At 41.4% G+C, this 27,939-nt stretch overlaps 1 protein-coding gene across 1 annotated transcript; it reads left to right on the forward strand.

Annotated features, from left to right (window-relative positions):
- Positions 1–896: 896 nt before the first annotated feature.
- Positions 897–27,564, forward strand: BEST3 (bestrophin 3). Its single transcript, XM_074951562.1, has 9 exons — positions 897–1,060; positions 3,650–3,744; positions 4,313–4,546; positions 12,687–12,841; positions 13,573–13,650; positions 14,100–14,252; positions 22,090–22,170; positions 23,562–23,713; positions 26,643–27,564. Exons 1-9 carry the CDS (start codon positions 909–911, stop codon positions 27,562–27,564), a joined length of 2,022 nt encoding a protein of 673 aa, XP_074807663.1. The 5' UTR covers positions 897–908.
- The last annotated feature ends 375 nt before the right edge of the window (positions 27,565–27,939 follow it).

Below are 27,939 nucleotides of genomic sequence, written 5' to 3' on the forward strand. Positions count from 1 at the left end.
TACAGAGAACATGAAAAAATGGGTGTTGCCATACCAACTCTAATGAGACTAATCAATTAAGGTGGGCTATTATCAGCAGGAGAAAAAAAAACTTTTGTAGTGATAATCAGGATGGCCCATTTCCAACAGTTGACAAGAAGGTGTGAGTAACAGTAGGGGGAAAAATAGCACGGGGAAATACTTTTTACTTTGTGTAATGACCCATTCACTCCCAGTCTTTATTCAAGCCTAATTTAGTGGTGTCCAGTTTGCAAATTAATTCCAGTTCTGCAGTTTCTTGTTGGAGTCTGTTTTTGAAGTATTTTTGTTGAAGAATTGCCACTTTTAGGTCTGTAGTTGAGTGACCAGGGAGGTTGAGGTTTTTCAAAATTTGCAATTTTGTTGAATTTTTTGTTCAAAATTTCAACAGAAAAAAAACAGAAGAGACATAAAATGGGAGAGGCAGTCCCTAGATCACATTGGGATGTATAGATCATACCAGAGCTGGCTGAAAATGGGCAGGGAAATTCATGATTTTGTTCTTCTGTTTTTTTTCTGTTGAAATTTTGAACAAAAAATTCAACAAAATTGCAAATTTTGAAAAATGTCATGCAGTCCTAGTCAGTCACTTGAACCAAGGCTCAGAGCAAGTGGGACGCTAGTAGAATCTTTGAAGAATAGGTGTTGTATGCTCCAGGTAGCGGACGCTGCCAAGCAGGTAGGCAGGAAGGCACATCTGCCCCAGCTGGAGCTTCTGGGTGGTCTTCAAGAGTAACCCCACATAGATAGCATTGCAGTAATCCCATCTGCAGGTCACAAAGACATGGCTAACTATAGCTATATATGGGACTATTAAAGTTAAGATACACTCTAAAACACTGTCAATTTCCTGCTTGTTTTTATTTTTCTAGAAACAACCTGCCAAGACAATGACAGTCACTTACTCCAGTAAAGTAGCAAATGCCACCTTCTTTGGATTTCACAGATTACTCCTCAGGTGGAAAGGCAGCATCTACAAATTGCTGTACAGGGAATTTATTGCCTTTGCTAGTCTTTACACAGCAATAAGTGTGTTGTACAGGTACATCCGTTTCCATGTGACATATTCACGTCTCCTTCTTAATAAGAATCAAATGCTATGTAAAGGGGACAGTCTCACACTTCAAATCCTTTGGCTGATGACTGATTTTGTACTAAAAAACATAACCTTTTGCTTAGACCTTTTTTAATGTCCTTTATTTATATCTCACATGATTTTTGGAATGTTAAATTACTGTTTAACCATCATCTTCCAGTGATTCTAATCTCAGCCACCTGCTAGCTGATGATGGTTGTGTATGTGTCATGTTCCAAAAACGTTATGCCATATAAACATCTGCAGGACTCCTGTGTCATTACATGGTTTTTGCCACTCTAACTCTGCCCTGACTAAATGACCTGTTTTGAACGGCAAAGTCTAGACATATTGTCATACTTATGCATCTATGTCATCACCAGTTAATAGATGGCAATTGAATAGGAAATGCTGAAAGGTGATTATCTTATGGTCCAGTTATGTAGTCCTTTCTCAGGAAATGGAAAGTTGAGTTTTGCCTGAGTAAGGACTGCAATAAGAGCCCATGGTTTTTAAGAGCCCAATCTCGCAAGGTGCCAAGCATCTACTCAGTAGAAATTGGAGGCACTCAAGTCGGGATCCATTAAGAGACATAGGTATTGCAATGCTGAGTGCCATGGCACCTAACTTTTAGGCACCTAGAAAATCCAGGAGCACCACTCTGATCCACAAAGCTAAGTTAGGCGACCAGGATCCCTATACAATAAATGGAGAGAGATAGGTGCTTAAGAATGTGATACACAAAAGCTCACACACTAGGCCAGGAGCCGCGTGGGCTAGCCAATGGGAAATGCTGATAAAAGGGGTGTGTGCTAAGTCCTGCTTATCTCCTGAAGGTAGGCACCTAAGTCTAGGGTGCAGGGAAGTGCCTATCTCTGCTTAGCGATTCACAAATGGGCATCTGCCCCCTGCAGTCAGACAGCTTAGGTGCCTAATTTAATGCATTTCTTGAAGGGAATGAGTGAGGCACCTGCCTCACTCTACACAAAACAGCTGAAGAAGGAGTTGGTGATGCTGCCGCACCCCTGAGTGACATAGTAATGCCGTCCTAACCCCAGGCATAGACAGCTTCTCCCATTGACATACCTCTCTGGGAGGTGGAGTACCTCCACGACAGGAGACGCTCTCCCCTTGGCATAGGTAGTGTCTTCATTAACCACTACAGCAGCGCAGCTTCACCACTGCAGCGCTGTAAGTGTGGACAAGCCCTAAGTCTGGGATTTAGGCACCTAAGTGCTTTTGTGGATCCCTCCCTCACTACCTCAGAGGAGAGGCTCAACAGCAGCACCTTGCAAGATCAGTGTGTAAGTCAGGGTGACATTTATTCCTGTGCAAAAGGCCAGCACAAGACCTATGTGACACTTAAGTCCCAATTAATTCCTCAAGTGTGACTTAAGTGGGGTGTATGTCTCATGCTAGTCCTCTGCGCATGGTGAATTTCACCTTGGTGAAGACAAGATTTCTAATGGAATGAAGACTTTCACTGATAAAATAAGTGGGAGACTTCAAATTATTTTTCAGTCCCTCTTTAGAAATATAATTGGAGCTCAACGTTTTTCTTTTTGGCGTAAAACAAGTTCTTTGGACTTACTTTGTCTATGTGGGCGATCACTAATCTGCCAAGATATACAGGCATACAGCAAGGTATAGTTGGTAGCAAGACTAAATCACTGGCATGTAAAGAAACAACAACAACAAAAACCTTCAATTAAAAAAAATCTATTCTTACTTTAAATCGGTAAATAAAAACTCTCCCCTTTATTCAGTGTACACTGTGGAAAGCATTCTATATGAACAGCAGATTTTATTTTACAAATGTAAAACAACCCCAAATATTTACCATGTATATCTTTTATATGGGATAAGATAACTGTAAGATTTTATATATAAATAAAATAATTGCTTGTGTTTAAGAATGTTGTATTTCCTTAGCTATCATTCTCCGTGGGAATCAGTCACTGTACTCCATTCTTTTTTTCTGACATACGGCTTATAGTTGCCCTAGTTTAAATATATTTGATTTTTTGTGATTTATATATATGTGATTTTGATTTTTAACTTATGGCCAAGAAAAATTTCTTAGTAGTAAATGAGATATACCTCCTGATAGAGTAGAGTTTTCACATAACAGCAAGTAGAGATTTGTGCCCCTTTCCACATTCAGAAGATCTGATCAGATCACTTTTATTAAGTAGTCCAGTTGAAAAATGGGAGAAAAATACATTTGCTGAAGTAGTTTGCACCAAGACCATTGATTTGTATTAGGTGGCATACTACAGGTGAATAGCACAAGTGGATTTTGTCACTTCAGTAATGAGAAACATTTTATGACTAGCGAATAATATTCCTCCACCCATCAGCTGCCTTATTACATGCTACAAATATTAACACCCTAAATGTTCATCAATTTAATTCCTTAAAGATTCATCTGTGCACATTAGCCAAGATCACTCCTAGTTTCAGTTATCTCGTTATTTATACTTAATTGTCTTCACTTTATATCCGAGGTGTGCAGCAGTATTACAAAGGGATATGTACATTTTATTTTTGCTACAGATTTTTTCTTACAGGAAGCCAAAAACGGTTCTTTGAAAAATTATCAATTTACTGTGACAAATATGCTGAACAAATCCCAGTCACCTTTGTGCTTGGTAAGTACAGCATACCTGTGGAAAGAATCCACAAAGCTGCCTCCATTAGGATGTCACAAACGGCAATGCATGGAAGTATTTCAGAGCTGAAAGGCATGTTGGAAATCTGTCTCACAATAAAACCACTGCCATCCAGTAAGGTTGCCTTAAAGTCAAATTGCTTTTGTCAAGTCAACACCACATGTGCTTGAATTATCACTTTACTATTGGAAGATTTAAGTTTTTATTCATTAACTATGTTTGTTTAAATAACTATCTGAGCCTGGTCCTGTGAAGTGAGTACCCTTCACTCCCATTTCAGTGAATGGGAGTTGTGGGTGCTCAACATCTTGCATGAGGCACTTAGAACCTTGCAGGATTTGGCCTTTGGACTGTAATAGCTACTTAATAATAGGCTTTAACTGTATCATATTGTGCATATTTTATAACAATTATTCTGGCAAATGAAGTTACCTTACAGCCTAGATAACATGCTACCGAATGAACTAAAACTCAACATTAGAGGACCTGAGTGTGTGTCAGTTTTGCAGCAAGAACAGTGATGCTGATATACTTTTTTAACACGCAGGATTCTACGTTACTTTGGTGGTGAATCGCTGGTGGAACCAGTTTGTGAATCTGCCCTGGCCAGACAGACTTATGTTCTTGATCTCTAGCAGCATTCAGGGAAGAGATGAATACGGGCGCTTACTTAGGAGGACTCTAATGCGTTATGTGAATTTAACTTCCCTGATCATCTTCCGCTCAGTGAGCACAGCTGTATACAAAAGATTTCCAACCATGGATCATGTGGTAGAAGCAGGTATTGTCAATTTCCTTTCCCCAATAAGTTCTTCCCTTTCTCTTACAGATGGGGATGTTGGAGATCTGCCTTGTATTTTCTTCTCTTTAACCCCTTATCCCTGTCAGATCACCCCATGTCAAATCTACCCACTGGCAGAGAAGGATTAGATAAAATGCCCTTAAGAGTCCAGCATTGCTAAATTCTTTATCTAGGTCCATTTTAGAAGAAGATGAGGCCCTTATGACTGAGCATGCTACATCTCCTCTGCACTCAGCCTTTCTCAGACAGGGGAGTGAGAGGATGACAGAGTGAATTTAAAAAAAATGTTTTTTTTAATTTAAATTAAATATGAGTTTATTTTTAAAACAACCCAATTTGAAATTCTGACAAACTATGTTAAGGCCTAAACTTACTATAATCTAAAAAAAATCATTAAATTAAATGAATAATATTAAATATTACATGCTTGCTGCCAAAGTTTCAAAGAAAGTCAAACCACTGAAGTGGTGGAAGTCACTGGCTAAGCACCTGGAATGAGAGTTTGTTGAACTGCTAAAGCTTTTGACAGCTTCATTTCAGTTTATTCAACTAGTACAGTTGATTAACTAGTTCATTCAACATTAAGGAACCAGTTGGGAGTCAAAATAGAAGGAAAGCTTGATTTTCTTTTCCAATCTATGACTAAAAATGAGGTATGAGAGGAGGAGATCTACTAGTTCTAAAATCTTGAAGGACATGGTGACCATAAACAATCAGTTCATGTCACTGAATTAGTTAGTTTTAAATGCAAAATATGTTTTGATAAACCTTTTTTTCCTTATATATCCAGCACATTTAAGGCAGTTTTATTTAACTAACCAAAAAATTTTATTTTGAATATCCATCCAAATAGACATTGACACAAATCATGAGTAAACAATCATCATCCAATAAATAAAAAATGCATCATTCACTATTTTCTAACATAATAAAAAATTAATAAATATATGTGTACAGATACAGTGTAGTCTCTTTAGCAAAAAGAAGTACCACATTTGTTGTAAATGCTATATTTAATTGCAAATCAACATAATTTAATGGTTACCAACCAGTGAGAACTAACCCTTCTTTAGGAAAATAACTAAAAATTCCAGACACTAAACAAGATTAAGATGATGGTTTAAACCATGATTTTAGTCTGTTTGATTTAACTCAATCCATGCTGGAAGCTGAGTTTGGGAATGGTACGTGGATCTGTTGCCTGGTAGCATACAACATCATTTATAAGCAAACAGGCCAACCCAATAGGTATTGTCATTTTTGTATGGTGCACGGAATAATGAGATGGCACCTTTTATCCCTTCTCTTAGGAAATACCCTTTTCTAATATTCTGGTGATTTAGTTCCCATGACCACCACTACACCTCATAAGAAATGGGTTCCCCCCACCACCCCTAAGAACATGTATTATCCCAATGTCTACCAAGGAGCATACACATGCTTCAAGGCAGAAGCTGGTTGCTAACTAAGCCAAAATAAATTCCCTTTCCAACCTCCCTGCTGCACAGTTAAGTGCGTGGTGTGGTCTTATACCTTCTTCTGAAGTATTTGGAATTGGCTGTTGTCAGAGACAGGATACCAGACTAGATGTTGATTGGTCTGTTCCGACAGAGCAATTCCTGTATTCCTTCAATCAGGGCTTTGGAGCGGAGCCTGGAGCTGGAGCGCGGAGTAGCTCCGGAGCAGTGGAGTTGCAGGTTTTTGCCTGAAGCTGGAGTGGAGCCGGAGCACAGCTCCAAAGCCCTGCCTTCAATGGTATCTTGTAAACTGTATTATTTTGGGAAACAACAGTAAGTTACTGATGTTACACTATGTTAAAATATGCTGTATATATACACATGAGAGTTTTAGAATATTTAAGAAAAAACTCCCAGCCGACTGCATTTTTCTTATTGACAGAACCAGCTGAGGTTGATGTCTTCCTTTTCCCAAAATTATGTTGAATTTTGAAATCCTTTTCCTAGCATTTTTCAACAGCAAGTTGTTTACCTGAGCCTGAGAGGTCAGTGAAGCTTTTGTCATTCTTCCTAGCCAACTACTCTTAATACACACAGGAAAATTACAGCAATTCCTGCAAGCTAACCCACTTCTGCCTCTCTGTACTAAAGACACCCTGTTCTTAAAGATACAGTGTATGAGTACTATACATACATTGCTGTAGATTGGAAAAGAAATATATTTCTTAACAGATGGAGAAAATATTCTACCACTGTGTCCCTGAACAAGTCATGACAATATAATCAACACTATACATCTGAATATATCTTGTCCCACGAATATTTCACAGCTACAGTACTGAACACTTGAGGCCAGATTCTGCTAATCTTTCTCATGTTGAGTAATACAATGCTCCACAATTAGTCCCATTCATAGTTAGCTATGGCTTTATGGAACAGACTACTTGTTGATCCTGCATTCAATTCAAGCAATGGTGGCAGAATCTGACCCTTAAAGAGCATCAGTAATTATTGAAGCCACTTGTGCCAATTTTTCACCTCAGTGTCAAACTGAAAATTGCTAAAGCAAAAATATTGCTACACATTTGCTTTTCCTGTAAATGTATTTCATACATTAATCGATTAGATATTAAGGCCAGAGGGGACCATTATGATCATCTACTCTGACCTCCTACATAACACAGGCCATAGAATCTCATCCAGTGATTCCTGCCTCAAGTCCATAACTTCTGTTTGAGCTCTAGCCTACCTTTTAGAAAGATCTAAAGACTGCAAGTGATGGAGAATCCTCCATGTTCCTAAGTAAATTGTTCCAATGCTTAGTCACCCTCACTGATAACAGTGTGCACCTTCTTTCTAGTCTGAATTTGTCTAACTTCAGCTTCCAGCCATTGGCTCACATTATGCCTTTTTCTGCTCGAGTAAAGAGCCAAAGAAATCCCTCCCCCACTGAGGTGCTTGTAAACTGCAAGTAAGTCACCTCTTAACCTTCTCTTGGATAAACTACATAGACTAAAAGAACAGGAGTCCTTGTGGCACCTTAGAGACTAACAAATTTATTTGAGCATAAGCTTTCATGGGCTACAGCCCACTTCATCAGATGCATAGAATAGAACATATAGTAAGAAGATATATATACATACAGAGAACATGAAAAGGTGGAAGTTGCCAGACCAGCTCTAAGAGGCTGATTAATTAAGATGAGCTATTATCAGCAGGAGAAAAAAAACTTTTGTAGTGATAATCAAGATGGCCCAGACAGTTGACAAGAAGGTGTTAGGATACTTAACATGGGGAAATAGATAGACTAAGCTTCTTAAATCTCGCACAATAAGGTGAATTTTCCACTCTTTGCTGAACTCTTTCCAATTTTTCAAGATCCTTTTTGAATTGTGGACACCAAAATTGGACCCAGCATTCCAGCAATGGTTTCACTAATGCCACAGACATAGGTAATATGCCCACCCTCCTCCTAGTTGATATTCCCTGCTTATGTATCCAAGGATCGTGTTTTCCCTCTTAGCTACAGCATCACTCTGGGAGCTCATGTTCAGTCAGTTACCATGAGCCCTAAGTCCTTTTCCATGTCACTGCATTTCAGAATACAGCATCCCAACTTGTAAGATCTACAGTCTTTGTTCCTAGATGTATGACAAAATGCATGTTGTTCAAATGAGGGTACCTCAACAAGTGATCTAGATCACTCTGTATAACTTATCTGTACCCACCATTATTTACCAGCTTTGATTTTTATATTTTCTTCCAGAGCATTGATGAAGATATTGAATAGCTTTGGACCAAGAACAGAAACATCTAGAAACATCCCCATTGAATGATAATTCCCCATTTACAATACTTTTATATATATATCAATTAGCTAGTTTTTAATCCATTTAATATGGGCTACAATGATTTTGTATGGATTTTGCTCATGGGTGGTGCATCACGGAGGCTGGGGGAGGCTAAGCCTCCCCAAACCTCCACTAATGCTTCCTGCCATGGCCCTGGACCGGGCCGCAGTGGGGCTCAGGGCTCCTCTGGCCAGCCAGAGCTCTGGGTGGCTCAGGTGGGTGGATCAGGGGCAGCTTGAATGGGCAGGTCAGGGCTCAGGGCAGCTCAGGCAGGCCTCCTCCAGCCATGGTGGGGGCTTAGGGCTCCTTTGGCCCCAGTGGATGAGAGTGGGGGGAGAGGTGGAGGGGAGTGGGGACAGGGCCTTGGGCAGAAGGAGTGGGGCAAGGGGATAGCCTCCCCGAACAGGAGGTTCATGTACCACCCATGAATTCCTAATTTTTCAACAGAATGTCACACAAAACTAAGTCAAATGCCCTACGGAAGTCTATGATATCAATACAGTTACCTTTATCAACCAAACTTTTCTTCTCCGCAAAAAATTACACTGTTTATTTGAAAAAATCTATTCTCCATAATACCATGTTGATTGACATTAATTATGCTATCATCCTTTAATTCGTTACTGATTGCATCACATACACCGTTCCATGCTTTTACCCAGGATTTCTAGTGATGCCAACACTGTACTTCAAAAATACGGGACAGACCTCAGATGTCCCAGTCTTGAATTGAGCCTTTGGGGCAAATCTCTTCTCCTCCCCATCCTTCCTAGGGCCTCTGAGGGTATGTCTACACAGCAACTAGACACCCAGGGCTGGCCCATGCCAGTCGACTCAGGCTCACGGGGCTCAGGCTGTGGGGCTGTTTAATTGCTGTGTAAACTTCTGGGCTTGGCCTGGAGCCCGGGTTCTCCAGCTCTGGGGGCTGCAGAGACCCCAGGGCACACTAGGCCAGGCAGCCACTGCAGCTCCTATTCATGGTCCATGTGGGTGCCAGGAGCTGAGTCAGAGGCTGCAGTTGTTGGCCTCTGCCTGCAGCAGTGCTGTACACTGCTAGGGGGTGGGGGCTGCACGAAGGGTATGGGCTGGAGGAAGGCAGCAGCAGAAGGAGGCTTCGCTGCAGCCAGCAGGGGCACTATTTCAGATTTCAGTGGGAGGGGCAGTTGTCAGTGGGGCTCCGGCGACAAAGGGGCAACTGGACTAAATTTGAGTGGCATTGTGACCCCGTGCAACAGGTCAAGTTGCCAACCGGTTGGAGCGCCACTCCATCCTGGATTTCAGATGCCAGAGTAACGCTCCAGACCACTCCAGTGGCACTACTTCCCTGTTTGAAATATGAGATAAGAGGTGTCCCATACTGATTTAGTAGTAGGGGAAGGTAATTTTTGATTTAAGTAAGGGATATCCCTTATAATATGGAACTATTGGCAACCCTAATATTAGGCTAACTGGCCTACAATTACCTGGGTCATCCTGTTTACCCTTTAAAATATTGGCACAACATTAGTTTTTTTCCAGTCTTCTGGAACTGTTCCAGTGTTCCAAGATTTGCTAAAAATCAGTATTAATGGTTCATGAGCTCCTCAGCCAATTCTTTTAATACTCTTGGGTGCAAGTTACCTAGTCCTGCCAATTTAAAAATGGTTACCTTTAATAGTTGCTGTTTTACACCCTCCCTAGTTATTGATTGAACAGAAAGTATTTCCTTTATCACTGCAATGAAAATAACTAGTTCGGGACTACTTGGAGGCTTGTTTCACCATAACCTTCATCAATGATTAAACATGCTCATACTGTAGCAATCCAGTGCATTCAGCAATAAGGACAATGCTCCCTGCCATTACTGTCCCTCAGACAAACTGTTTAATCATTAATGGATATAAGCATAAATATCTTAACTTTAAAAATAATGGCTGTGGCACATAATAGTCTAGTCTCCAGTGGTCTGTAACACTTTGGTCTAATTGCAGTTGTTGAGCAGTAAACTCAAACAAACAAACAATACAACCCAAACTGAGCAACTCCAATCTTTCCCCAGCCACCTTGTGTAATGTGCTCATTCTAAATAAGCCCATCTTTACCTAATTAGCTTCCACATGGAGTACCTCCTTAAATTGACTCTGAAGCCTGGCTGGGAATTAAACCTCCTTCCACCTCAGACCCAGGCTGCTGTCTGGCCTGATGTGGCCTCCTCCTAGAGACATAGAAAAATCTGTTCACCCTGTTACAAAAATATAGTGACATATTAACCCTGGGATACCTAAAATGGGGCCATTATCTTGTACACACGGAGAATGTGCTAATAATCAGTTCAAGACCCTTCACCTCTCTGCCTCTGTTTCCCCCTCTATCCTTGTCTGTCTTGTCTATTTAGGTCCCAATCCTGCAAACACTTAAGCATGTGCTTAACTTGACTCCCAGTAGTAAAGTTAAACATGTGTGTGTAATTGTTTGTAAGACTGGAGTCTATGTGTTTGTATAGTCATGAGCACAATAGGGCCCCAGATAGCAGTTGGGACCTCTAAGCATTACCATCACACAAATATTATCAAATAACCACCACTCTTTTTGGATACTTACTAAGACTATTTTAGCTGCAGTATTTTGAACAGAATGGAAAGGTGAGAGCTAGAAAGCCAGGAGATTGCAATAGTCAGGGTGACAAATAACTCAGGCATGAAGGAACTAAGGAACCAATCATTTCCTTCATGGCTAGTTGTTTTCTGAAACTCTTCAAATGTTTGTGGTTCACTTTTGTTTACTGTCCGTTTCTAGTACATTTCACCTTCTGGTTCTCAGGCAGTAATACAATGTAGGGATGAGGAGGTTACAAATGCTGCAGGGGGGTGTTTTACTGGTATAAAAATGGTTTATACTTAATTAATGGAAACAATTCTATTGTTCTTAGGATTAGTAAAAGATCGTTTTCCCCAAATCTATCTTTGGGACCAGCTTTTGCCTGACAGTGGCCAGGGCCAGATCACTCTACCGCAGGGGGGAAATGTGAGGTTCCCAGACCATTAATTGAGTAGGTAGAAGTGGGAAGAGGACAGTGGAACAGACATGGAGAGATCGCCCTCCCTAACCCAGAGTATCCACTTGAGTTTGTGGGGGGGGGTGTGTGAGAAAACCTGGATTTGTGCTGGAAATGGCCCAACTTGATTATCATACACATTGTAAGGAGAGTGATCACTTTAGATAAGCTATTACCAGCAGGAGAGTGGGGTGGGAAGAGGTATTTTTTCATGCTTTGTGTGTATATAATAAGATCTTCTACACTTTCCACAGTATGCATCCGATGAAGTGAGCTGTAGCTCACGAAAGCTTATGCTCAAATAAATTGGTTAGTCTCTAAGGTGCCACAAGTCCTCCTTTTCTTTTTCCTGGGCAAAGTCCCCTTCGCCTCTCAGCCAGCTCTGGGGCTACCCTGCTCCCACTTCCACTATATGCACAATGCTGCTCCAGTGAAGCTATGCTGCTAGAGACAATCCTGGCTCCATCTCCTGCTGCCCCTGGAATCCCAATTCCCTTCTAACTGGTTGGGGGAGGGGTTTGTAGGTAAAGTGAACCCAGAGATTTGGGATTTCTGAGCAGAGTTCTCTTTCCCTCTCTTAACACTACTGAATAAACCAGAAGAAACAAAATCCTACGGAGAAGTATTTTAAGGGCGGTAAATCCATTCTCCATTGAACTTGGTTTACTAAACACACTTTTATTCATTATTGCCCATTCACTCCTTTGACGTTTTAGTGACAATTTATCAGTCAGAAGCTCCTGTGACCCCAGTATCACTTTTAACAAGTTTTAAGACACCACAACAAGCAACTATTGTTGAATGATAATCTTTTGATATTATTTAGTTTCTTCTTGCCTAAAAATAGAACATTAAATCAGAGTGATTTGTGTAATACCTAGTATAGTACAACTGCACTACTTCAGCAGCAGCATATAAGAAAACAAGTTATTTTTAGACTAATGTATATTATCTGAGAGGTCTAGCTTTCTATATAAACCTGGAGTGTTATTTAGGTAGATTTTGCAAGGAGGCTGATGCGCTATATTGGGAAGTTGGGTTTAGTACCGAGAAGAATGGGAGAAGGAAACTAATGGGGAAAGCTATGAGTAGAGTTCAGTGTAGTTTTATATAAATATTACATACACACACAATGCTCAGAATCATTCTGGTGCCTGGAAATTAATGTTCCATAAAAATCTATTTCAGTACTTGAGCTCGTAACATAGGAACCAATAATTTGCAAACTAACTGCACCTTGGGACACTATAAACCAGCTATTTTTCTTTTGTAAACAGGTTTTATGACAGTAGATGAAAGAAAAAACTTTGATCATCTTAAGTCTCCCCATCTTAAATACTGGATTCCATTTGTCTGGTTTGGAAATCTAGCATATAAGGCGCGAAAAGAGGGTAGAATTCGAGACAGTGTAGACCTGCAGACACTGATGAATGTAAGTAGGAAAAATAAATCTACAGAAACATATACTGAAATCACTATGCATTGTCTGTTCACCTATATAACTTTATCTATTACATGCAACTTTCCAATCTTTTCCTCCCCACCTCAGTGGACTTACTCTAGATTTGTACCAAGTGTGTTTGTCTACGCACATACTATACACAAAACCAAGTCCACCACCAAGTGCTTAATGTGACAGTATTTATATAAATGAGAGAGAATTGACTGAAACACCAAATCAAGCAAAATTCTGCTCTCCCTTTCACTTTCACAGTAACGCCACTGTAGTTAAAAAAAACCCCAAAAGATGGAGAAGTTGTTTATCTTTAGGGGGCTTATCATTTTAATTTTATTTTATTTATTTATTTTAAGGAAAACAGTCTGCCCAAATATATCATGAAACAATCAATAACCCTTTTTTGTAATGTAAAACGTATCCTCCTGCCAATATCCCTGGACAGCATACAAATTTAAAATAATGGAACAATAGATAATTTGTTAAGAAGCTAAGCATTACACCAAGCTTCCTAAATCTATTGTACAACTGAATTTTTAAATATAGTGATGATCTACAGAATATTACTTAACAGATCAGTTTCTAATTCATTAAATTTGGTGCAGAGTATACTGTTTTACAGCATTTCGTTTATGTGAAATGAATTGTGACAAACCCATTATTATTTGGGAGCGAATGTCACACATTTTGTTTTGTTTCTTATTTAGGAAATGAATAAGTACCGGTCTTGGTGTAGCCTTCTATTTGGTTATAACTGGGTTGGAATTCCACTGGTCTACACACAGGTACTGAGATATTACCATACCCAAAATTTGGGCCAAGATTTTCAAAACGAGGGGCCTAATGTTAGACTCCTAAGTCCATATTTAGGCACCCACATAAGTGACCTGATTCTCAGAGACGCTGAGCAGTCTGCAGCTGCCATCTTGGACATGGTCTCTAGGATGATTGTCTGGCCAGATATTTTAAGTTATGTTTGATGTGAAGGTGCTGGATGGTTTGGGAGGCTGGGAAGGTACTGGGAGGTTTGATACATTGGGGGTGAGTAGGTTATGAATTCTGCAGTACCCATTCCGTGGCTACCAATAGATCATGTTGCCATTCTATTTGTAATGTCTATCTATAATATTTAAAATACTATTGTGTTAGGTGCTCAGCAGCCTTTGGGAATGTGGTGCCTTATACGTAAAGAATGATTATTATATTATTTTAATGTAGCTTTTATTTGTTGCAGGTTGTTACTCTTGCGGTCTATACCTTCTTCTTTGCCTGTCTGATAGGACGTCAGTTTTTGGATCCTGACCAAGGCTATGTAGGACATGACTTGGATATTTATATTCCAGTCTTCACACTGTTACAATTCTTCTTCTACGCAGGATGGCTTAAGGTAACCTATATTTGTCAGCTACAACAACAAATAATTTGGTGTTGATTTGGCTACATCTTTGGGGAAGGTAATAGGTGAAATCCCCCCCAAGTCAGCTCAAGTCAAGGGTCTAGATTCAAATTTGTTGTAAATTCATTGAAGCTTAATGGTGTTACACAAAAGGATAAATTTAGCACAAGGTGTCCAGTGGCTGATCTTCAGGAAGAGCTTAGAAAATCATCCATTACATTTTCAATCCACCCAAGGCAGGTCTTACAATAAGTGTGGTTGCAAGAAAGAGTCAGGATCCTGAAAGTACCTCCTGCGAGGAGGTGAGCACTGAAAGCTCCCAATGAAGTACGGCCTGGATCCACAAAGAGATGTAGGTATTGCAATGCTCACTTTTAGGCACTTAGAAAATCATAGATACAACGTGATCCACAAAGTCTAAGTGAGGTGCCTCAGCTCCCTGTACAATGAATGGGAAGAGATAGGTACCTAAGAATGCTATTCACAAAACCATTGTGTTTGGTGAGTCCCCACTAAGCTATCCAATGGAAGATGCTGGCAAGAGGGGTGTGTCCAAAGCCCTGCCCCTCTCATGGACTTACACGCCTAAATCCAGGTTGCAGGGAAGTGTCTCCCCTGGCTAGCAATCCACAGCTGGGAGCCCCTCTCCCAGAGTCAGGCATCTTAGATGCCTGAGCCATTTCTTGTGGGAATACATTAGGCACCTGCCTCGATCCAATAAAACAGCTGATGGAGGAGGAGGTGGTGCTGATGCTGACATTATACATTTTAGCCCAGTGGTTAGAGTACTCACCTGGATGTCAGCCTGAGGGGGAGAAAGGATTTATAGAGGGGTCAAAAGAGTGTTCTAACCACTGAGCTATTCTGGCGTGGGGTTCTCTCAATCTCATCTGTCAAAGCTGTTCCACTGTGGCTAACTAATGACAGAGTAATTGGAGCCAGGGGACTGGCTATAGGGTCTCCCACCTCCCAGGTTTGTGCCTTAACCACTGGACTGCAGTCATTCTCTCCCTCTCTGTCTCTCTCTCTCGCTCCCTCTTTCTGACCCAATGACTATTTAAGCATGAATCCAAATTAGAACAACTTCCACAGGAGAGACTGAGGGAGCCCCAGATCAGAATATTCCATACCTCAGTGGTTAGTGCTCCTGAAAGGTAGGAGACCCCGGTTCACTTTCTTCCCCTCTGCCCGAGGTGGGAATTGAATCTGGGTCTCCCACATCACAGGTAAGTGTGCTAACCACTGGGCTAACAGTTATAAGGGTGGTGGTAGGAGCAGCAGAAGATTTTGAATGGGCCATGATCCGGTAAATGGCCTCTGAGCACAGTTACAGGGTCAGGCCCCATGGGCAAGATAGGTGGAAGAGTACCTAGTTGCTCTCAGTTCATGGGTCTCTCTGTTGCTTAGGTGGGAGACGGGTGTCCAAATACCTAGAAGGAGGCATCAGTGTGCACATGTCCAGAGGCAGAAACTTCAGCATCAAGGGAACTTTTACGCCCAAAATTTAGGCGTTGAGTGAATTTAGGTGTCTTCAGGGTTCAGCAGCAGCCAAGCAGGGTTTTTCTGGATAACAATGGTGCCTAAAACTAGGACTTAGGGCCCAGATCCACAGAAATATTTAGGGTCCTAGGTGCCACTGAAATCAATGAGAATTAGATGTCTAAATACCTCTGAGGATCTGGGCCTAGGTGCCTAAATCTGGGGATTAGCTTCCTACATACCTTTGTGGATATGGGCCTATTATCCTTGCAGAATCAGGACCTGGGAGTTGGACAATAAGATGTCCAAAGAAGGATGAAAATTTAGGCCATGAATTTCCTCCCTCTCCAATTTTGTGTCCAGTTGGGGAGATGGTGTTGCAGAGGTGGAATGGGGCGCAGAGCTCTAAACCACTTGTTTTGCTTATGGTCAAAGTCAGCCTGCCTTGTAGAAGCCAAATGGAGTTACCCACTTTCAGATGGCAATGAAATAGTGACAGCTAATATTGACTACACTACTAACATCACATGAAGCAGTTAATTAAAGAGTGGAATTGCAAAAGAAGTTGGATTTTTTTATGGCCGTTGTTTTGTTTTGTTTTTTTTAACAGATCAGTTAACATCTCCTCATGAGGTGTGTAATTAAACAATTAAGCAATATTCTCCCTATTGATTCCTGCCCCTGCAATTAATAACAAACTAGATTAATTCAAAGGGAAACTGAAATGAAAACTCAACCAGGCAGTACTAAGCAAATTCATATATTAAGCCCAGCAGTCACATAAATCTCACTCTTGCTTCATTAAATCATTACTGTAAGCTTTGAAAAGCTAGTTGACACTAGCACGACGATAAAAATTGTGCAAAACCAGCCATTTTTAGGGCCTAATATGGGAAGCCCTCTGGGGGAGTTTTGTAAATTGAGAGAGTCCTTTTGTCTGCAAGCATTTTCTCTGGTTTTGACTCATGCAGGTAGGTCCATGCCTATGTATCAGGTTCAGAAAGACGCTGAAACAGAGTCAAAATCAGTCAGAATTGTCACATTGTACCTGGTTTCACGTTGAAACCGTGTGACACTGATTCTTTCCATAAATCATCCCAGGTTCACTCCAAAGGTTCGCAAACTGTTTGTAACCAAACCAAGCCAAGTATTTACAGTTTCACTGTCTGCCATGCACGTTTTGTGCAATTCTGTGCTAACACATATACCGAGCTGCAATGTAATAATCTTAAATACAAAAAAACCCCAACACGTTATGACACAACTCAGCAAAACTCTGAATATTCAGAATTAAGTCTTACATTCATTCTTAGAAGAAATGACCAAACAGTGAGTTTTGGGGGGCTTATTATTGGTTTATGCAATGAGTTTAATGTTATTTTAAATTTAATAACTGGGATGATATTTATGCTCCTTATTGCCTTAAAAATATATATTTTTAAAAAAAGAACAAAATCGTTCATTGTAAATTATCGAAAGAGTGGACTTCATTCTCTTATCTTGGGAAAAATTAATGGCAGTTAGTCTGATCCTGCAGTGGGAGAATCAGGTACCTTTTGTTTTCAAAGGTATAAATAGTTGTGTATGTATGTTATAATACACACTTAGGAGTAGAAACACGTGTTTTTTGAAGGTGCAGAAACTCACCCTGTTAAATACATTTATGGGACTTATTCTCTACTGAGTATTCTTCAAGATTTTATTAAAAGCATACCAAGGTTAGTTAGTATATTGTTAGTATATAAGGTTTTGTAGTATGTTATATCCTATTGTTAATATACAAAGGTGTTATTGTTAGTATACAAAGCTAGACTGGGCCAGTCTTCCTGAGTCTGCTGCACAGCCTCTAATTGTGACTTATGAACAGTGGAGTTGGACCTCTTGATTGTTCATCCAACAATGTAATCATAGAAGATGAGAGATGGGCCCTTCAGTTTTGGAATGCTCATTCCCTTAATCTATACCAAAGTCCATCTCTAGCACCTTTTCTAGTTGAGCTCAAGACCTCTACCAGCTTGGTCCTGGCAACTTCAGATGTAATTTTCATTATAAAAATCACTTTATATCAAAACCCAAAAATGTAGTGATAGTCTGCAAAAACTTAATTTAATAACAGAATAAACAAAAAGAGGGGCCACTGGGCTGCTTTTACAATTTAAACAAAGCTGCCACTGAGTTTCCAGTCTGCTGCTCCAAGAGTGCCATAGAATCCAGGAGTTTGGCCAAATGTAAATCCTGTTTGCCACAAACTCCCCAGGGCCTTCATACAGGATTGCAGATAGAGTCTCAAACCACTATTTTGCAGTTCAATAACATAAACGTGGCTAAACTGGTATCCATTCTTAGGCTGTGCGTCTGATTTGTTACCCATACCGTACACAGGACAAGGTTTCTCATCACATGAGATGCTTGTCCCAGACTAATTTATAATCCATTCAGTTGTGATAGCCAGAAATCCAAAAATAGATCTTCACTGTACTGCACTGCATTCATTTTCAGAGGATGTTCTCATGGGCTACATGCTGGTGGCAGGTCAGCCAGTCAAAAGGCCCCGGCTGAGGTTTTCCCTGCTACTGCGCCTGAGTGTGCCTATCAGCTTCTGTTAGGTGCCGTGCGTGCTGTGGGCTCGCTGACTTAGAGCTAGCTGAGGAAGTGGCTCCACTTAGAAGCCACGAGGCAGCTTGTTCTCTGGTTTATTTCTATCCAAGCAGCAACATAGCTATACTTGCAATGTTAATGCCAAATACCAAAGGCATCTCTCCCCTCCTCCCTCGCTGAGTCTGGGATTTTAATTCTTATCTTCCCCTACCTAGTGAATGAGACCCAGATACAATTTTCCTGTGAACACTGAATGGCATGATGTAGAAAAATCTTTACTAGATCGCAAATGCACAGGAAATGATTCTTATTACTCTTGCTAGTTATTTGTATTATGGGAGCAACTACAGATTAGAGCCCCACTGAATGGGGGCTGTACAAACACTTAGGAAGACACCCTTTCCCCCAAAGAGCTTCCAATCTAAGCCCTAACTCTTACAATTTACGATGTGCAGGCTGAGTGTGCTGCACCCACACAGAAACCCATTGACTTCTAAGGGGCTCTGGGTCGGCCCAGCAATTCACCCCCAAATTGTAAATTGCAGGATTGAAATCTAATTAGCCATGACAGGCAAACAGTGGGAGAAAATAAGTATTTGTCTCTACATTTTCCAGATGCGGAAGTGAAGCCCAGAAAATTAAGTGACTTGCCCAAAGTCAAATGAAATCTACGGTAGATTTGGGAATTGACTCCCAATCTCCTGGGTTGAGGGCAGGGCCTTAACCACAAGACCCCCAGACACTGTTATAGCACAGAATCAGTGGGGAGGTTGAAAGGGGGAGGAGCCTTCTCCACCCAGCCCAAGCAAGCAAGATTTGGGAGAGTGATGAAGACCACTGGAGATCCTCCTGGTTCATTTAAGACACGTAGACCCCTAAAAGAATGACTCTGAGTCACTAACACATCCAGTGCTCCCCCACAGAGAACAGCTGAAACACAGGAGTGCCCCTCTATGATAAACATAGATTATAGATAAACATATCTGTTCTGTTCGTTCCCTCTGAAGCACCTGGCATTGGCCACAGTCGGAAGACGGGATACTGGGCTAGATGGACCATTGGTCTGATCCAATATGGCCATTCTTATATATACAGCCCTTCTTTGTAAGTGGAGCATTCCAAAGAAAACAAAGGCCACACTGTGGAATTCTTTCCAAAGTTAATACAAAACCTGCCCCTTCCCGGGGCTTTCTGGGATTCATACGACTTCCCCCAGGGATTATTCACAAAGGCTTTTCCAAATGAAAGCCAGATGTTTGAAAAGAAAGAGCAAACATAAGGGGGAAATGGTGTGTCATTTGCCCCTTTTGCTAGGAGAAACCCCTCTGGTTCTCTCCTTGAGAACCAGGGAAGGAAGCATTATATGTGGCCAGTCGTCTTCCCAGCAAAGCTGTCCATAGCCCTGTACTGCAATCCTGACTTTCCTGTTGGCTACAAGAGTCAGCCTTGCTTTCCGGGGCTGTTGAGGGAGAGGCTGGCTGGAAACACCCCCAGCTTTAGGGCAAGTTCCAGCTCATCCTGTTCTTGAAGCTTCAGTCTCAGGCCCTAAACCCAGAGGACAGTCTGAGTTTCCCACAAACTTCAAGCCATCTCAGAGATCTCTTCCTCTCCCTGTGACCATGTCCCCCATCCCACAGATACGTCTTTTTTCAGAAAAAAACAGAGAAGGCTATTGCCAGCTCAGGTGGATTCCTTTACTAGCCCCATTGCAAAGACCTTGTCCCAGCCTCACACTGCCCAGTTACTGTCACTACAGAATGGGAGCCCCCTGCTTTCCTGAAGGCTGAGCCTCCTTCTCAACTTAAATGATTTCAAAATAAAATTTAAAATAATTCAGTCTGAATAAAAACAAAATGTAGAGTCTGTTTCCTGTTTGCAATAAGCCAGGTAAGAGGGCACCCTGGCTTTCATTGCATTCCATTTTTAAGGCGGCGTGCTTTTCTTGACTAACACCAGGCTAGAGAGAAACACTCAGTATGACTGTGGTGTGGCTGCAAGCTCAACAATAGCTATCCCATCACAGGGTCATGCTGACCAGACTTAAGGATGGAAAGGGGATGTGATTGATTTTGAGGAGATTCCAGCTGTGTTGTTTTCAGCAGGGTAAAAGACTATCATAGACAGTTGAGAGGGCTGGTCCCCTGAGTTGCTTTTTAGACAGTGAGGCCATCAGTCGGCATTCAGTCGCCATGTTGATGGCATTGATTGTGCAGGGAGGACTGCGTGAAGGTTGCCATCCTCCTCCCCTTGAGAAAGCTAGTAATGGGATGCAAAGCCTTTAGCTGCAAAATCCCCAATTCAAATCCAGTCCAGGTCACCACTAATCAAATGTTATTGCAAAGATGTGGGTGTTGGGTGACTGTGTTGGGGCACTCCCTCACCCCAATCTGGAGAAAGCTAACAAGCCCCTCTGGGTTCACCTGCTATCAGATAGGCACACCTGCAGGGTCTGCACGAGCTGGAGGAAGCAAGTTTAAAAGGAGCGCTTGTCACAGGAAGAAGTGCAACCAGCGAGAAAACTTCTGTGCCCCAGCAAGCTGATGCTTGTTCCAGGGTCACTGAGAAGGGAAACAGCTAGCAAGCCTCTACTGCCCACAAGGACAAATCAGACCTTTATAAGGAAACCAAGAGAATGAACACTCCCTTAAATGGGACCCCAGAAAGCCTGGAATGACGTTCCCAAGTGGGGAAAGGACTTTTAAAGGGAAAGAGACTCTGTAACCGCCTGACTGTGACCCTAGAGAGAGGCCCAGCTTATCACAGAGACCTACATGGAATGAACAGGTGGTCTCAGTACAGTTCCTAGGGCATTGGTGTCCACTTTAGAACCACCACAGTTGTGACTGACAGTATTGCAAGGAGAGGATAGCCCAATCTGCTCTCTAAATATGGTTCCCCCCAGATCAATTTGAGATACATTTGTTGGGCACTGTGAGGAAAGCGTCCCCTAGCACTGCCTAGGTACTGTGTACTTATTCTACAGATACTGTATACAGATGACTTCACTAGCCGGCAAGACAAGATGGGTGTTGTGATATCTTTTACTGGACCAACTTCTGTTGGTGAGAGAGACAAGCTTTTGAGCTTACACAGAGCTCTTCTTCAGGTCCTGAAGTAATTAAGCTTAAAAGCTTGTCTTTCTCACCAACAGAAGTCAGTCCAATAAAAGATATTACCTCACCACCTTATGTCTCTGATATCCCAGGACTGACACAGTTACAACACTTCATGATCCAGGACAGTCAATCAAACAGCTTTCATGACTGCTAAATTCAAAGCTGGGACCCAGAGCTGAACGTTCCCTGTGTTCAGAGGAGTACAGACCTGTTTTGGTTCAGGCTTACCTTTACGAAATACAGACACTGATTTTCTTAAAGGTACCTCCTGAAGGTGTAGTGACTTAAGGCCGACTCTGCTGCCCGGTAGGAATAACTTTGTTAGTTATTTGGTGCAGAAGTCTGAGATATGTTAATTTTGTCGCTGCAGTTCCATATACATTAAGATCTGTATTACCTGTGACCAAACCAAAATTAATATGCTGACATTACCTAAAATGCCAACGTACCTTTACAATTGAATCAGTGCAGCTAGACTGGCAAAACATCACAATGGAATTCATGTTAGGGGAAACAAGGGGCACAGGAGAAAGAAAAAATGAAATCTTAACAGTCAGTCTCTTCGAAGCCATTTTAAGGCAACAGCATTAAGCTTTGCACATTGGCATTTATTCAGTCTGTGATTTTAATTGTAGGTTGCTGAGCAGCTTATTAATCCATTTGGGGAAGATGATGATGATTTTGAAACAAATTGGTGCATTGATAGAAATTTGCAGGTCAGTATTTTTGGTCTCTACTTTCCTCTCCTCCGCTTTACTGTAATATATTATAAATGTATTCCTTATAGGTCTGAGACACTAGCTAGTGGGACTGAGAGTTATACAAAATGATTCTTTACCCAAAGGGGATCATATCTCCAGAATCCTCCATGTTTTGTTTTTAGAGTCAATACATTATTAATTCACCATTTCATATGCCTTGTCTGCTGGGGAAAGGATGCAAAGTGAAGACACCTGAGTTGCCCTCTAACCACAAGCTCATTTCATGTAACCCTGCCTGTACTCACCAGTTCAGCCACATAGGAGATCCTGGCAAGACTACTCTGAACCAAATTCTGTTCTCATTGACACCTTTGCAAACTCACTGAAATCAATGAGGTTGCACCAGTATAATGGATAGCAGATTTTGGCCCTATATTTGTACAGAGCAGAGAGCAGGTAAATAATTTACAGGAGAAGTCAGCACTGCCAAATCTTGCTGTTGAAATTATTCCTACATCTCTTATGGCACAATTGTGACCCTACCACCCAGGAGAATAAGGCACATGAAGAGCTCCATTACTTCCCTGCATGGGCAACTCACATTGGAGGTAGCAGAACAGGAAGGTGACCAGTCTCCATGGGGGTCACCACTCCAGAGCAGGTGTGGAGCGAGTGGGGGCGGAAGGAGGAGGCACAGGCAATCAGGGCAAGCTTGGTTCCACCCCTCACAGTGTGCTGGCCAGCTCAGCTGAGCCCGCGTCATCAGAGAAGTATCTGCACCTGATATAGGGCTCTGAGCCAGTCTTGGCCATTCCTCGGGGAATGCAGCTAAATACAACTTGTCACAAAGACACAGCTGAGCCCTTAATTTTTACATATGTAAGTCAATGGTACAAGGCTGTTCACGTGCTCTGTTGGAAATATTTTTAAAAATATGGACAAAGTTTGCTTAAAGGTTCCTCTGTGTGAACTTCTGCATAAGAAACATCTCTACAAATAGCACAATAATAGTCCTCATATATTTCCTGAAAACATGGCACATCAGAGAATCACATGACCATTTAGCTAAATAATCCAGTTAATAAGAATGCTTTCCGGAAAAGTTAATACTTTATCATTTGTGATTAAATGTGATGTAAGATGAAGGGAATTGTTTTGCAAATGTCTGGGGCTCTATCCCATTCTAATTAAAGTCAATTAAATTTGTTGCCATTGTGGGAGCAGAAATAATCTATTTTAGCTTTCTATATAGTGCCTATTAACATGGATCAGGCCTATAGTCACTATGTATGTCTTACATAATTTCATAAAACTTATTTCCTAAAGAATATTTCCCATATAGCAGGAAATAGTATATTACACACAAAACCATATTTAAAGTAGTGTAATTACAACTACGACCCCAGGTCTCACTTCTGGCTGTGGATGAAATGCACATGAACTTACCAAAGATGGACAAAGATATTTACTGGGATGATTCAGCGGCTCAGCCACCATACACACTGGCAGCTGCCGATTACTGTATTCCATCTTTCCTTGGCTCAACTATTGAAATGGGGTAAGTAAGGCTGCCATCTTTTCATGATGTCCTTAAGGCTACAAAAATGTGTATCCAATCATCGTAATGGCCTATGGATTTTAAATGTATATCATGCATAAATATGACTTCAAAGTTGAAGTATAACATTTAAAAATAAATAGGTTTAAAACTATGTAATGGTTTCTTTTCATATGCACAGACATGTACAAATTCAACGCCTGGGAAAGCTCAGTGGCCATTAGAAAACTAGTGATTTAAATGATCCTTTTAGGAGAGTGACACAAACTTAGCCCTTTGGTTTTTTTGTGGTATTGTAGCAGTATAAAACAGCATAAACCAAAGAAGCAGCAAGGTTTTTCAAAGAAATTTTCAAGGTACTAAATCCTCTGTGTACATGATACAACAATTAGCACAATACCCATTTATTTGCTTGTTTCTTATACAGACACTCCCTTTCTTCTTGCTGGGTAAGATCATTCCAGACCTTTTGGGAGACAAACTATAGAAATGGTCTTATGACTTTTCAATTAATAATAACCCAGAATTGTTTTCTTGCATGTATACCAACCGTATTGCAAAGAACCAGCCGGAGTATGTGACACTGCTCGTTGTTCTGGCACTCTGAGTCTACACCGCTGGAGGAGGCGTGTGGTGTACGTGTAGCTACACACCACAGCGAAAAGTAGGCTGTGTCCGCACTGCCGTCTGTAGCTACACGTGTCTGGCAGAGGGGAGGCAGCGGGGAAAGTCTGTTTTCCCTCCTGCCAGACCTTTTCCCTGCTGGCAGAGTCTTTTCCTGCAATGGAGAAAGGCTCTGGCAGTGGGACACTACACTGGTATGTTTAGCAGAGTAGTGAGTAGAAAGCTGTGGAAGGTATGTATTCACATACGCACCCTTCAGGAGTGTTTATACTTTACTCACCTAAGCCATGTCCCTCCATCTACACTGCTATTTATATCCGTGCTGGGCAGTATGTACACTACACGCTTGCCAAAAGAAACATGCAGTATAGATGTACCCTCATGAAATAAGGGGACAGGCCAGGCAGAGCATGAAAGGCTGAGTTAAAACACGTATGATGTGCTCTAGCGTAAAACAGATCGGTGAACATGAAGAATATCCTGTCCCTTTAAGAACCAAACAAATACTAGAGCTGGTAGAAATTTTTCATTTGAAACTTTTTTAAAAAGCAAAAGTGGCTTTTTCAAAACCTAAAACTTTCTTTTTTTTTTCAAAAAATTTTCCAGTTTTTCACTGAACCCAGAAAGGTTGAAATTTTTGGAGGGGTTAGTTTTTTCTCCTTAATTCTCTTTCTCTCTCCACCCACTTTTTTGCCACAAAATACAACAGAAAGAATTGTGTTCAGGATGTTTTTTCCTACTTTTCCTTTTGCCACACAGTAACTTTTCCAAAGTTCTTCAACTTTGGAAAAGTTACAGAGTAGCAAAAGGAAAAATGAAGGGAAAAAACACGCCTTGGCCATCATTTGATTTATTGCATTCTGTAAAGAGAAAGGGGGAGGAGAAAAAAGAGGAACGGGGGGGACCCAAAGTCCAAACTTCTCACATTTTTATAAAAAATATTTCATGAATATATATATATATATATATATACATACACATTGTTCCATTTTAAATCCTTTGAAATGGTAAAAACTTTGAAATTCTGTATTTTTCCCCAAACTATTTCTCCATTTTTTTCCAACCAGCTGTAACAAACATAACAAGGTTTCCTTCAGCCAGAGTTCAAAACCAAGGTCTAAAGGTGTAGCTTGTTTCAGCCAAGTCCAAAACAAATATCTAAAGCATGGCTCACGTCAGCCAAATTCCAGAGAGGAAGAAGATTCACCACTCTCCTCCTTCATTCTAGTCCTCCTCCTAGTGACAAGTCTATCCTCCCTGGTGCTCTCTGCCAAACTAAATCATCCACTGTCACAGAGCATCCCACTTATAAGTATTGGAAGGAATTAATCAATCCATCAAAGTTGCCATGTCCATACCTGAAATCCCTGCTCTCAGGACAGTCAACTTCTTCTAGTGTTCCCTCCCATTGTCTTTACACCCCATGGCAAGTACTAAATGTGCTCCACTCACCAAATGATGTGGCTGCAGTAACTCATCATTAACCTCAGAAGCCAGGCAGAAAAGCAGAAACTAATGGGTTGGATTTTCAGAAGGACCTAAGAGACATGGAGCACAAGGCCCATTGACTTTCAATAGCACTTCTGCTCCTAAATCTCTTAGGCATTTTTGAAAATCCTACTCCATGCTTAGTGCTTAATATGTAATGTGAGAGGTGTCGGGGCTCAAGCAATTAGGTGCTGGGGCTCAAGCAGTTTTTTTTACTTTCATAACTGATGCAGCCAGCCCAGTGGTGCTGGAGCTATGAACTACCAAGCCTAGAGGTTCTGGGGCTATGAACTGCCAAGCCGAGAAGTGCTAGAGCTCCTGGCACAAATTAAACACTGTCCACACTTCCAGGAGCACCATTAACTTTTGCCTGAGACTCTTCCTGATAGAATGAGGAATACACTGCACAGAGCAATGGTTCTCCTCCTGCTCCCGCAAAGCTCTGATCATGTGGAGGTGCCATCGAGGAGCATTCCATTGTTCTGAGACAGGAGGGAGAACACATCAGCATTGCCTATGCTCCTCACCCCTTTCAGTGCCTCTGAAGATTTTCAGCCCCACTTTGCTCTTATTTGTTCCTCCTATACCTCATGGAGGCCCTTTATTAGGAACATATTTGTTCCTTAAGTTCTCTGACTCTCATCACTCACTGTTAATGTAGCTCCGTTCCGCTAATGACAGGCAGACAGAAAATGGATCATTATATAAACCATATTTTCCATTGAACATGAAACCTTACCGCAAACACTACACTTCTTGTGATTCTAGAATAAAAACAAATACAGAGTGACACACACTGCATCGCTTTATCTTACAGGCTGTCCGATACAGAGTTCCTCCGAGGGGAAAACTGGCCCTGGGATGATGAGAAATACAGGCGACAGCCCTCAGTGCTGAGAAGAGTTAAGCGATTTCTGAGTGTCCATGAAAGTTCTCCCTCCCCAACCAGGAGGCGCTACAGCAGACAGACAAGCGAGAACTCTGTGTTTTTCCCTGCGCATGAAAAGGGTCACATCAGCAGTTTGCAAGAAATGCATTCTAGAGGGAGACATTTTGCCTCAAAGGTCAAGAAGAAACATGAGCTGGCTGACAGGAATCCCCGACTGCACGCTAGCATAGATCTAGCAACTATTAGTGAAACTAGCAGAACCAACATTTTAGAAAGCTACCAATCTAGTGTCAATGACACAACAACTAAGATAGCTTTGCCAGTCCCCGAAGCAGTTGTCGCTACAACTGAGGCCAGAACACCCAACGCGTCAGACAGCCAGACTTTACAGACAGACACTTCCACAAACATGCCAACAGAACGGGAGCCCCTAGGCAGTCCAGCTGAGCCACATTCTGATCCTGTGGATGCGCCACGACCTCATTCAGAAATGGCTATGTCTTTTACCGATTCTGGGCACCATAAATCATTCACCGTTGTAACAGAGGAACCAAACCCTGATTTACACAAAAGTACGACAGCAGGTGATAGCAAAGATCAACACAGGAGCTCTGAAAGATGTTCCCCAGACTTCCATACGCTCAGTATTACATTGCATACAGATGCTGCACCTCTTTTATTGGATTTCGGAACACCCTCTGGACAAAGCACCTTACGTGGTGAAAGTAACATTGCTGCTCCCTCTGCTGCTCGAGATACAGTTGATATGCATCACTTATTGGAACATCTGGATGCTAAAGAAACAGCTATACTAGAATTCATTCATGAGAAGAATGAAGGAAATCTCTGACAAGGTTGTCAGAATCTTCTAGATTCCAATTCTATTCTATTATTTGTAGTGGGGTGAAATGCTTAAGAGCCCTTGCAGCCATTCAGGGGTTCCCCAAACACAGAACAGTTTCATTTTGCGAAACAATTGGAACTTTCTGTCTCTTTTGAAACTGGTTCTTATTCAGATTTCTGAAAATACAGAAATACAAATACACTGCTCAGACCAGACATACAGTACATCATACGGCTGATCTTATTCCCAAGGGAAATTACTCAGATTGCTATGTTAAATCTTTCCTCTCTCAATAAGGATTCTGGCAGGGCAATATTAAATTTAAATTGAAAAAAAATCCCAGCCAGCTGGGAGCCCCATTCCCATTCACCAGCCAGTACA

Source organism: Natator depressus, chromosome 1 (assembly GCF_965152275.1).
Source record: "Natator depressus isolate rNatDep1 chromosome 1, rNatDep2.hap1, whole genome shotgun sequence".
Lineage (NCBI taxonomy): Eukaryota > Metazoa > Chordata > Testudines > Cheloniidae > Natator > Natator depressus.

Bases quoted from the DNA above. Each gene is read 5' to 3' on its own strand.
- BEST3 (XM_074951562.1), top strand. From the start codon at position 909: ATGACAGTCACTTACTCCAGTAAAGTAGCAAATGCCACCTTCTTTGGA. The intron at 4,547-12,686 runs GTATTGTCAATT...TTTTGTAAACAG, and splicing joins GGATCATGTGGTAGAAGCAG to GTTTTATGACAGTAGATGAA. The intron at 13,651-14,099 runs GTACTGAGATAT...TATTTGTTGCAG, and splicing joins TTCCACTGGTCTACACACAG to GTTGTTACTCTTGCGGTCTA.